We start from the raw sequence: 13,211 nt of genomic DNA on the forward strand, positions 1-13,211 counted from the left end.
GAGTTTTTTTTATGTGAAATTGCCATGTTACACAAAATATTAAACATAGCATAGTGTCGCTTCCCTAATAACTCTACAGCATACAGGGCTATTTTAGACTATGCTATGCTATTAACTTTGTGTCAGTACTAATACCACACTGTAAAAAAGTCCTGCTTTGAAAATGTTACTTCAGTAAAAGTATGCAAGTATCATCAGGGAAATGTACTTAAAGTATTGAAAGTAAAAGTACTCGATGCAGAAAAATCCTCCCATTTTAGAAACTGGAAACGATCCAAACAGTTGTGTGTTTAATGGTCTGATCATTTCAGCTGGACTTGTAGGCCGTTATTGTTGGGTAGTTTAATTCATAATAAAACATATTGTATAAACTACATGTGTTTTGTGTGCAAAAATCTTAACTTGTAAAGTAACTAAAGCTGTCAGACGAATGTAGTGGAGTAAAAAGTACAATATTTCTCCCTGGAATGTAGCGGAGTAGAAGTTGAAAGCAGCATGAAAAGAAAAGACAAAAGTACAAGTAGTAACCTTTATTTAGCCAGGTAGGCCGCTGAGAACAGGTTCTCATTTGCAAAGGTGACCTGGACAAGAAAAGCGTAGGCGTGCAAGACAACAAATAGTTTCACATTCAATACAGTACAAGAATACAGAATACAATATGCTTCATAAAGTGCAGAATATGTGGGCATTACAAATGCCGGCACGTAGCGAGGTGTAAGTAAGTCGATGGATATGCAGTATGCATGAACAGAGAGTCTATATCACTGCTGAGATGGTGTAAAGAGTCAATAATCAGTTAGTCTAGTGGTCTAGTTAGTGAAGTAGATCAGTTATAACACAATGTATATGAATAGACAGTCTAGACATATAAATGCTGAATGTGGAGAAGAGAGAGACAATATACAGTGTACAGTGCAAATTATATATATATATATATATATATATAAATAAATGGACTTAGTTACATGACACCACTGACTGTGAGCCAGACTGTTTCACTTGACACCTGTGTTGGACCTCACTAATGCTCTTGTTGCATTAGTATATATGCTCCTGAACTCGGACGAAATGAGGCTGTTAGAGCAAGGTAAGACAAGTTTGTTTTTGTGTGACTCCAGGTTTGTGTCCGGAACGAACATCCCGATCCCCACGCATTACTTTGCTGTGTTAACCAGCTGCGGGGACTCGGCCCTGCCGGTGAACACCTGTGCCGGCAGGCTGCAGACAGTGTCCTTCCTGCTGCCTCACAGACAAGACAACTCTGAAAGCTGCAAAGTAAGAAACCACACCATGATACATTTCCAATTTAATATGACTCTTCATCCCTCACACACTGGGCCATTCATTTAAACTGAAACTTTCTGTATGACTGAGCATGGCCCTGCCTTACCTGTTGACTGCTCCTGAACAAAGCAGCACTGTCTTCTGTTCCCCTGTGTAACGGTCATGGTCAGTTGCTTTTGTCAGTCCCTTGTCCATTCTTGGTTGAGACTGAATTCCCTGCTAGTGCTACACTGGACTTTCCACGTTCATTTTGCCACGAGACTTAGATTTCTAGAGCCTGTGTTGCTAAATGATGACAAGTTCATCAGGGTTCATGCCTTTTGGCAGCATGAATGTACCACTTCAATCTACTTATACTCCCTCATGCATGATTTAAAAATAGAAAGAAGCACCGTGCAAAAAGGATAAGAGGCTGACAGCTTCTGGTCAACTCCCATAACTCAAAGCCAAGGCAAGATAAACTTCACTACTGGAACATAAAAGAACCTAAGGATGCCTAGACTGTCCAGTATATTTCTAGAGATGAAGTGCAAAGTTTGGTTTAATGGGGGTCCTATAAGAAAGGTCAGGAGATTACCAACAATATTGAGATAAGTCATCCAGGTATTCTGGGTCTACCTACATGGAATCATCCTCTGGGGACCGAGAATATCTACATGAAGGTCTCTGGTAATCCGGCCAGCACTTTTTTGAACAAAGTCAACGAAATTCAGATCTTGCTGAGATGTTTAATTGGACCAAGCAGGTGGTGAAGACAACGGTCGCAGCGCTGCCTGGAAGGGGACGTTGGGGGCTTAAAACACCATCGACTGTGTAGTAGTGTCCGGGAGCATGCCTCCCCGGAGAAATCTTTGGCCGTAATAGGCCACATTTGGTGGCCTCTGACACACTATTCTATCATATATGCTGATCTAATCATTTAAATGAAGTTTCCTCCCTATATTTTTGTATATATTCTTATTACATATTATTTTATTATTGCCTATATCTATATGAGTCAATCAACTGACACAACCTGAGTAACGTGCATGTCGCCTACTTATGGTGCCTTCAAATCAACTCAGATGTGTTAGGGTTAGCGTTAGGGAAAATGGCCACCGTGTACTCCGTGTCCGCTTCCCTCTTGCTTGCAGGTACTAAATTACAGTTCTTTTTTCGAGAACAGGAAGCAACAGAAATGTAGCCCTAGTTCGGGGACACATCATCGCAAACAATTAGTTGACTTGTCCAATTTGAAATGTTGTTTTGGTCACTTTTTATTTTGCATTGACAGAGTTCACAAGACGAATCTCATTGGGTCGAGGATCTCGTGTGGTTCCACCAATCACGAGTCCGAGACGTCGAGTGGATCACAGGGTTGGATTTTTACCAGGGCAGCAGTCGCCCAATCCCAGAGCTGCTGAGGATGAAGACCCGCCCCACAGCTGCCATTCACAGAAAACAATGAAAGAGCTCTTTTCCACAAGAAATCGCCAAGATCAGTAGTCCATATCTGTAAAAGTGTTGAGTCAGTAGTCTCAAATTGTGTTATTACTTCGCCACCACTAGACTGGAGGTATCGATTTCCCAACATAGTGACATTGTTAATTTGCTTTTCAATTCTAAAAAGTTTGTAATATTATTTCTTCTCATTATATTCCTATTGTCATGATTTGTATCGTGTATTTAAGGGGTTAATTCATGCATAACCCAAATGGACAGAATGGGTATTTAAGCAGAAAACTATTTACAAATCTTTGTTGACAGTACTGGACTTTTAGAGCCGTGTTGCTACTGGACTTTAAATAATTCAATTCAATTTTATTTACAGTATCAAATCATAACTAGAACTGCAAGCAGTTATGATGGGGTCCAAGCCTCCCGGCGCCAGTCGTCCCTGACGACCCAGGGAACGCGCGAAAGCGGGACCCAAAGCGTAACGGTGGGGAGGCGAACAGTCAGTAGTGTCGAGAGGAGTGAACCGCAAGGTCTGCGGTACATTGCCGTTGCAAATATCCCATTAACATTGATTGAGTAAAAGGGTCAAAACTAGTCTATGTTGACTATAGCGCCCCCCTAATGTGCATTATCCTAATAAAAACAAATAAATCTAAAGTGGTCTAAAGGCGCTGACACACCAACCCGATTATCGGCCGTCGGACAGTCTGGCGAGGAGGTCGGTGACTCTAGTCCGTTTGGTGCGTTCTGTGCCGTCGTCAGTCGGAGGAGCCGTCGGCGGTCATTTTGGCCAATTTGACTTGTTGAAAACGATGACTGACGACAGCGTGCTCTGTGTTTACTAGGTCTGGAGAGATGTTCCGTCATTTCCGGTTTTCATTTTTAGGGCGACAATACAGATTAGCGCCACCTGCTGTTATGGAGACTTCGGCGTCGCTTCGGTGTGTTCCGAGGCACTTTTTGGACCGACGGGAGCCGACTGATCAGTCCAACTGCCTTTTCTGCTGACGGTTGGCCGTCGGGTTGGCTGAAATTCAAGCCAATCAGTCTTCGCAGATTTTAGGCCAACAAATACTTAAACAATGTAAATAACCAAATGTTTCTTTTTAATAAAACAGGACACAGTCTCCCCCGCCTGCATTGGTAGACCATGAGGAGGAAAGTAAGGTTCGCAGGAACAAATAAGACCTCAGCCAGATTCTTTGTTTTCAAAGACTAACCAGTTGAAATAACAAGTGCTGTTTTACTTGGTCTCCCCCCCAGTCCCATTTGATTGCATAAATCAATGTAACTGAAACCGAGATTCGGAAATGACAATTTCATTTAAATGTATTTGGCTGATTGTACAGAGAGAGATGGAGTCAAACAGCCAACATAAATGAATATCAAGCATCTTTCATTTGTTTTGTTTTTATCTTGTTTTCTTTATTGTGATGTGCAGCTGAAGTACACCGAGCAGCCAACATTTGCTATGAATGAATGCCCTGAGGGGAATTTGTTTTGCACTCAAGGGAGCCATATTAAACATTCTGTGAGGTTGGAGATGCTTTTAACATCGGATCCAGTAATTTTCCTGCACATTTTAGTCAGCTTATCAGCATGTTCCTGTTCTGGACAGAAATACCTCCCCCCCTCCCCAGCACTGGATGGTGAAAGTCACTACACTCTGAACGCAAGTTAAATAAAACAATGTCAGAGTTGTTGTGTCTGCATTAAAACTACTCAGTTTCCTTAAAAAATAGAGCCGTTGCTGTGCTTTCGAATATCTAAGTAGTCAACCTCAGTCCTGTAGTCCTGTTCATTATCTGTTAAAAAAGCGACTAGGGCAGCATCATCTGCAAACTCAGTCAGTGGAATGGTGGCTGACACAATTATTAGTATATAAAATAAATAACAGTGGTGATAAAACACATCCTTGTGGCACTCCCGTGTCATGATGGTTCTTGACTGACTGTGACCCGCCCTCACATACGGTTGTCTGCCTGTTAAAAAGTCCTGAATCCACTTTACAAGAGTGAGGTTTACACCCATGTTTGTCAAAGTCTGCAGACAGGATGCGTACATGAGAGGCAGGTGTTTAAGGTGTTAAATTCCATTCAGGAGGGTTGTGACTAGGGTTGGGTACCGAAATCCGGTTCCACTATGGAACCGGTTCCTACGCAACCGGTAGAAATCGGACTGGATTAGAAAGCAAATTCTGGTTCCTCATTTCGGTTCCACTTAATGTCTCGACTGAAATATTTTCCCTCCGTCGCTCTGAAACGGACATCAAAATATCACACTTTCTCTGTAGTCTACCGTTAGCTAGCTACTTTTCAAATGCCATATTTTCCCTCTGGGCTCACCAAAACGGACGTAAAAGCCTTTCTGTGATGTCAGAATCGTTTTAAAAGTACCGGTTCGGCATCGGAATCATGAAAATCCACACGATACCCAACCCTAGTCGTGACAGCATCTTCCACTCCCCTTTTCTCTCTGTAAGCAAACTGTAATGTGTCCATGTGAGCCTGGGTTTGTATTTTGAGACAAATTAAAGTGATCCGCTCAAAGCACTTCATAGCAACAGAAGTGAGTGCCAATGGCCTAAAATCGTTCAGTCCAACTGGTTTGGGTTTCTTAGGAAGTGGTAAACCCAAACCAGTTGGACTGAACGATTTCATCTATAAATGTCACATCTCGTCCTGTGCAGAGAAAAATTTGAACACATTCCGTAGAAATCCTCATCTTGAATCTGTGCAGCATAATCACTGTGACCGAACAAACTTTCATGACAGTGGAAGAAGACAGATGTACTGAAGACTGAAGTAAATGGATTAAGGTAGGAGTAGTCTATATCGACGACGTTTCATTTCCGGGATTGTTCCGGTGCCGCCGAAAATTCTGCCAGATGTCCCTCATTTCGGCCACATGTCTCGTCACCTTCTGCTTTCTTTGTGTTGGCATTCTAAACTCCGGTGGATTTTTGACGACTATGCAGGGCTTAATTTGAGCCGGAACATGTTCCGGCACCTCCGACGTTGGATCCGGAACTTTTTTTTATTGGATCCGGCACCTCCTGTGTCACTATGAAAAAGAAATTACTGTTTGTGTAGTGTTCAGTGTCGTTATCTGTCTTGTTAGTCTTTATTCCCCATTGAAGTTCCGCAAAAATCTTGCGTTTGCGTTTTCGATGCGTTTTGAGGTGAATTTTCAGGGTAAGACAGAGAGGGGGAGAGGGACGGAGGGGGGGGGGGGGAGGCACTTCAAGTGACACATGCGCTTGTGCTGGTTGAGATTGCCGTTAGCCTCGTTTCACTCAGGGGAAAAATGTCAAAAAGACAACAAAGTTTGCTTAACTTTTTCAAATACGCTGGCCAGTCGGATCCCAAACGAGTAAAAATCGTTTCCGCCGATCAAGAATGTGGAGACGTTACATTTCGTACCCATGCAGTGCATGTTCTGAAATTAAAATAAACATTGCCCTGATGTACACACAGCGTTATTTAGGCTTTTTTAGTCAGAGAAGCTACGTTTTCAGCTCTGCGTTCCGGGACCTCCCACTTTACAAATTAAGCACTGGGACTATGGTTAACTGCTCCTCAGATCTCTGCAGGGAGAGAGCAGCAGAACTCCCTCTGGCATCTTTTATACTTCCCTCCCAAGCCCCACTATGTGAAAAAATTAGGAAAAACCTCAGTGAACTTTGGCGCAGTCTGTCAATTTTGTCCACTTACTCATACCTTATTACTCAGAAAATTTGTAAATATATAAAATGAGTGTGCATTAAGAACTCAGAGAGACCTGCAGCAAGTTTGGACTTGTATGACCTCTTAGCCATGCACCAAGCCAAGCCAAATCCTAAAACATTGGATTTTGCAGAAAACTGATTCATGATGGATGAGACCAAGATGAAGTGAATGTACAGTGTTTTTTTGCTGGATATTTATTTCTCTAAACAGGTTAATGTCAGTGTCTTGTCACTGGCTGATTCACTTCTTTATACAGTATATATATATATATATATATATATATATATATAGGCCCGTGTGTAAACACAAAACTGTAGGTGGTCTGATGGTACCAAAGACACACTGTGGTGATGAGACATTAATAGATTCCTATCTGTCAGTTTGTTGAAAATAAAGACTTCTTTGGAAAAGGATTCACGCTGTGGCATTCAGGAGGGGTAAAAGGGAATTTTCTGCTGAATAGACACCCACAGGAAAAACCTTTGTTGGATATGTGCAGTTTATTTAGTTTCGCACACTGGATGATCCTCCTTATTTAACCTCAAGTGCATTGTCATCGTCAAAGATTTTATTGCAAGACTTCCCATAAAATAAGGTTACAAAACAATACTTTATCCCAACACATTCTCATGAACGGGTTTGTACGATATAGTATGAATTCGCAGCGGCCGCGGGTTCGACTACCAACCTGCTGCCCCTTTGCTTCATGTCTTTCCCCCTCTCTCTCTCTTCCCTTTCATGTATTCAGCTGTCCTATACAAATAAAGGCCAAAAAAATAATCCAAAAAGAAAAACTGCCACTGATTGGTCAGAGAGAATCGTCACTAGTGCAACATGGGACTTCCTGTCTCAGTGGGTAGAGCAGGCGCACATATACTTGAGGTCCAGGAGGTCCAGGGTTCAAATCCAACCTGTGACGATTTCCTGCATGTCTTCACTCCCTCCTTTCTCACCTAGCTGTCCTGTCAAATAAAGGCGGAAAAGCCCAAAAAAGAAAAAAACATGGAACTTCCTGCACAAACCCGCCATTTTTAAATAGCTAAACTAGCATCAAAAGCAAGGGGGTCAGCTTCTCCTCGGAACGCGTACCTTCTATGGCGCCATTTTGATGCTACCAAGCCATCACCTCCCGTTAGCATTCCATTGACTGCCATTCATTTTGACGTCACTTTGACAGCGAATAACTTTACATCTGAAGCGTTTAAAGACTCTATTTGTCCATTGTTTATTTCTAAAGAAACACGACAATGTATAAAAGGCTCCATTACCTTGTACCTCACGTTATGGCTCCGTAGCGGACGTTTTTGTACAAATAGGCTAACGATTGTGTCATAACCACGCGACTTACTGTCGCATAGTAGAGGAATGACCGTATAGTACAGGAGAAACTCGCAGGCAGTTTTGACTTAATTAGCTGTTTAAGTTTAATTACTAATGTTAACTAGCATTTTAGTTAGCAATAATTAGCCTGTGTCTATGTTATCTCCTTACATATACCTAATCTCTCTGTCTCTGCAAGATTGGGAATGAGATTTCTCTTGGCACAGCTACCAGAAGACTTCCAACTTTCAGACAGGTCGCTCATGTCACATCTACGTCGTCTCTCTCAGTTGGAGGCTGCTCAGTAACGCTCAGCCATCACCGGAAAAGTGATTCTAATATCCTTCACTGGTCTCCGTCTAGAGACACGGGATCTGTTGGTCCAGCGACCTCAACCCTTTTATTCCTTTGACCCAGATTTTTTTAAATGGCGGCCCGCGAATGTATGCCGTACACCACGCCGCACAATTGACCAAGTGCAGCCGGTGCCGCTGTTTGGATGCCGATGAGGATTCACATCGGAGAGGATTACACATGATGTCAATCTCGCCTACACTGAGGGAACAAAAGAGAAGAGTACTGGTACATAAAAGGTGAATGGAGCCGAGTAGAGACTTATCATGTAGTTGAAACACTGCATTCAGTCTCTCTCTTTTTCCCCCATTCACCCCAAACACTCAACGGCTAATCCTAATACCTGCTGTTGGAACCGCCTCAAGGGTTGGGAGATTATTACCAAGATGAATAAACAAGAAAAAAACTTTCATCTCTTCAAGCCTCTTAACCCTTGTGTTGTTGTCGGGTCAAAATTGACCCGTTTTTAAAGTTTTTTTTAGATCAGAAATAAGGTTTTCTTTAAACCAAAATGCCCAAAAATAACATGGATACATGCAGGTACCTGCAACACCGACCCATACACACAGAAGTGATGTCTTTTTTTTAAATTGAGGAATGGAGAGAAACGGACATGAAGCAGCAATAAAACAGAGAGATGTATTGCAGTAAATGGGATTTCCATAGTAACCCACTGCTTTTACAGGCCCATCCGATCAGCTGTAGCGACCAATCGATAACAAACGGGCATCCGGTGAAAGGCTGTGTGCCATTCAAACAACAGGATACACTTGTGTGTGATGAAGACAAACAGAGAAGGGGGGGGAGAGAGAGAGAGTGAGAGCATAATTATGCAAATGAAAAAAAAAAAAACAGAGGTTTCTAGTGACACTTACGATGGCTCCATTCTATTTAATGGGTCTGAACACCCAAAACACGTGCTTTCAGTTAATCTGTCTGATTGGAACTCTTCCCAGGACTGTTTGATTGACATCTTCCTGAGTGTCCTGATAGCATTGTTGCACCTGTCAGGGCTGTTTCACATTGTACGCGCAAATGGCAGCGCTGCGCCATGAAACCCATTATTGTCTTGGCTTGCGCGCGCAAGAACTGGTCTGCAGCTGGCCGCTCTTGCGTCATATACTCAACATGGTTCAACTTTGACCACTTTGGTGCGCTGTGACGTGCATTCAAAAAAACACAGAATACACGTGGATCCACAAACGGAACATGGACGAGAGGTTGATTTTGGCCGTCAGCGAGCTCCCAGAGCTGTACAGGCTACGACACGAGTTCGAGGTCGTACAGAGACCTAAGGGACAGGTACATAAAGGAGAGGAGACAAAAAAGTGGTGCAGGGGCAGACTCGGAAGTACTTTTCCATACTGTCTTGTCTGGAGCCACACGTCAGGGAGAGACAAATAGCCAGATGCTCCATTGTAGAAATGGGCTTTCGGAATGTTGTTCACATCCGGGAAATCGTAAGCCCGACTCTCGTCAGCAGACGTCAAATTGCTCCCTTTTGATTCGAAAATACCCCTGGAACCGGTCACAGTGAAAGCAGAGCTCCTTCTCCAGTCGGAAATCCCCCAACTGCTCAATGGCCCTGAGGATCTCGTGCACCCACACCCTTCTTCCTGCTGCCTTCCTCTGTCTTCTCCTCACAACCAGGGCAAGTGCCAAGGCTTTCTTTTGTTTCAAAGACAGAAAAATCGTCTCCACTACTGTGTCGCATGTACTGCACGTCTGATGTAAACACCGGACGCAGACGTGACGTGCATTCAAACATTGGTGCATGTAAATTAAAAAAGCACAACAAATATAGTTGGGAATAGGACAACCTAGCGGCGAGTGCAGCGCATGCCGCGTACAATGTGAAACGGCCTTTAGGGAGGGACAAATGACAAATTTATCATTCTAATTGGTAGAGAGGAATGCTGACCTAATTTCCTAAATTCCCATTTAAACTCCCGCCCACCTTGAACCAGAGAAGTTTAACTACCGTCAAAAGCGACCTCAATCTTTTTATTCATTTGACCCAGATTTTTATTTTATTTTTTATTTTTTTTTAAATGGCAGCCCGCGAGTCTAATCAGCCAGAATTAGTAAAATAAGCTGCATGGGGTGTTCAGAGGCTTTAAGTGTTCCGGTGAGCCAGTATGCACGACACCAGACACCTGAGGTCAAAGCAGCCAAATGGCTATGTATTTGCTAACAAATATTAAAAAAGACGGTAGATAGAAGCCAGATGTCTAAAACAAACTCACAATGTTTGCTGTGTGAAGGTCGCACTGGCAACCCTTCTCTCACACGAAACTCTGTCAATACAGGAAGAAAAAACTGCTGCAAGTGCAGGGTGAACTGAAAAGAGCGTTTGCACAAAAAAAATCGAAAACAAGTGAAAGCCTTTTTTCACCCAGAGCCCACTTCTTCTCCTGTACAAACTGCCAGCTCTGGTTAATACCCTGAGACATGACTGGATTGCTGTGACATTTTGTACATATATTGATGGTGTCCAGGGGAGGAATTGTAATAACTCTAGTGATCCCCCACACTCTTCCTCCAGCACCACCACCAGGTTAAAATGTCTTTGGTATAGGACCAAATACCTGCAACACTAATGACATCCCCATCAGCCTCAGCTGTACTTTGTGTTTTGGGCTAATGTGCACGTTTCTTTCTGCACTGAACCAAGACTCACATTATTTCACCCAGGGCTACTAGTGCCTTAACATAACCATGCCAATGTTGAATAATTCTGTAGTTGTAGCAGATTTTGTGTCGCAAGATTGGATAGTTTGGCTTAAAAATATTGTCAGTGAACGTTCAAAAGCAAAAATGTTCGAGTTGCCAGATGCGTTAATTAAAAGTTATAAATAAACATTTCAAGGAGACATGGTTGTCTCCACAGGCAGCTGTAGGGGAATAAGATTAATCAATTGGTAAATAAAAAATGTTTCATGTCCTGATGGGAAATGGCGATATAGGATACGAAACCACAAAACAATCGTGATCAGATTGTTTCCTAACACCGGTGCTAAAACGATACCGGTGCCTGATCCCATACTTTAAAAAAAGAAGAGCACAAAACCACAAATCGGCGACATTAAAGCTATAGTGTGTAGTTTCTGTCTTCCCCATGAGGAATTCTAAGACATGACAACGTCCACATGGTACAAGCCTTCCGTGATCACGCCCCCACCCCCACCCCACAGTTGCTAGTAGCCAAGGAGGACACGGAGGATTAAGAAAACATGACGGACTCTTCAGAAGAGGGAATTAGCTTCACTTGAGTTTGTGCGCGGGAAAGTCGCCGGACGCCACAATCTTCTGAACATAGTCACACTGAGAGATACAGAGAGAGTTGTGTGGAGCTGATGGTCTTAATTAGCTTTGTAGCGACTCATTTGGCAACGGCTTGAATGTAACAAACGGTCATTAATATCAAAATGTTACGCACTAAAGCTTTAAGGAGCTGTTTCTGCTGACAGAACAGTTAGTTCTGAATGGATGCGTGCTTAAAATCGCTGGTAGGAACCATGGACGGATTTCTGAACGGGCCTACCGGCTACATGCCCAGGGGCCCAAAGTGTCAGGGGCCCCCTGGCCTTTACCTGGGACACACATCCTGACCACAAAGAGATGCAAAATGACTACAAACAGGGGCAAAACAGTTACAAAAAACACAAAGTGACCACATAGAAACACAAAAAAACAGCATACTGACAAAGAGACACACATTAACAAAAAGAGGCAAAAGCAAGTCTGTGTCTTTCTCCTATGTAGGAGTCCATTGTCTCATAATCCACCCATGCTCTGAACTTTTATTGCAGTTGACCAAGTATGACTAAACATGGTGCTCTCATCCCGCTATCTTTTAGAGCAGCGTGGCTCATCCAATAATAACTGTCATTTCAAACAGATCTCCTCAGGGTACATTGGTTTCACTGTATGCTCTTGTGTAGGTGTGTGAGTGAGACAGCAAGTAAAACCAAAACTGGCAGATCCTCCCTGTGTAAAAAGGGACTGACGCGAGTTGTGGTCAGTGCTTCCCCTTTTGATCAACCGAGAGGGAACTCATACTTGTAAAAACAGTCACAGGTGATAAGTCAGACTCACTGTTGGACATAAAATGTGTGTATAATAATGTCATCCGTTCATCAGCATCATCTTCTCATTAGTGTCCAGATCCTTTGCATGTTTTGGAAAAGTGGCAGTAAAAGTAGGTTGTTGTTTTTTTAGCAAAATGTACTCAAAGCAAAAGTCCTTATTTGGGACCGTTTGGTATTTATGGAAAGGACCACCAGAGGAAAATAGGGGAAGGTCATGGATTGTTATTCGTTCTTCAGTCTCGGCCCCCCCTTGGACCCTCCCTGTTTAGGCAGCCACCGTGGGATTTCCCAAACTGAATAAATATAAACACAAAACTGCTTTTCTAGCTCCATCATGTTGTAACTAAGACAAAAATTTGTTTTTTTGTGATTGTTGGGGGCAAAAATCCTTGATTATTCGGCACGTTTTCTTAAAACATGCGATGGAATATGGGGGATATTTATGCAGTTTTATGCGATGAAATTGCGGGACCTTGCAAAAACTGCGGTTTCATCGTGGCTTCATCGCGGGGTTTGCAGCTTTTCGATGATGTTCACGTCGCGTAATAACGTCACTTCATAACGTCACTTCATAACGTCACTTCATAACGTTCCCATGGCAAAAGGGAAAACGGCTGCTCTTGTGTGAAGTAAACGCAAAATTTTTCAACTTTCTGCTAAGATATATGGGACTTTTTTGCAAGGAAAATGCGGGGATTATGAAATCATGCAAGCCCCGCATAAATATGCAGACTTTGTCTGATTATGCATTGAATTATGTGATAGCATAATCTCATTTTTCTGGAGGGACTGACTAGCATGATTGCCGGACCAGACGCGAGTTTTTAAGTTGAAAAGTCGAAGCTCGGGGACAGCACCAGCCGGGAGGGAATGAGACGTAGGCCTGGCACAGCCAGTTCCTTTTTAAGGATTCAGGTTATTCTGAGTCACTCACTAAACTCAACCAGGTTGTGCGAGGCACTTGAGTCAGTATTGTTAAATCGCCAAGGAAACTCAG

The 13,211-nt window shown here is 42.9% G+C and overlaps 1 protein-coding gene across 1 annotated transcript in view; it reads left to right on the top strand.

The window, feature by feature from the left end:
- Positions 1-4,810, top strand: part of LOC144529255 (venom phosphodiesterase CdcPDE) — a 47,018-nt gene extending 42,208 nt beyond the window's left edge. The window contains exons 25-26 of the mRNA XM_078268258.1: positions 1,119-1,275; positions 2,558-4,810. Coding sequence (XP_078124384.1) covers positions 1,119-1,275; positions 2,558-2,731 — 331 coding nt within the window. The 3' untranslated portion in view covers positions 2,732-4,810. The remainder of the gene's footprint in view (positions 1-1,118; positions 1,276-2,557) is intronic.
- Positions 4,811-13,211: the final 8,401 nt, after the last annotated feature.

This window comes from Sander vitreus, chromosome 14 (assembly GCF_031162955.1).
Source record: "Sander vitreus isolate 19-12246 chromosome 14, sanVit1, whole genome shotgun sequence".
Classification (NCBI taxonomy): Eukaryota; Metazoa; Chordata; class Actinopteri; order Perciformes; family Percidae; genus Sander; species Sander vitreus.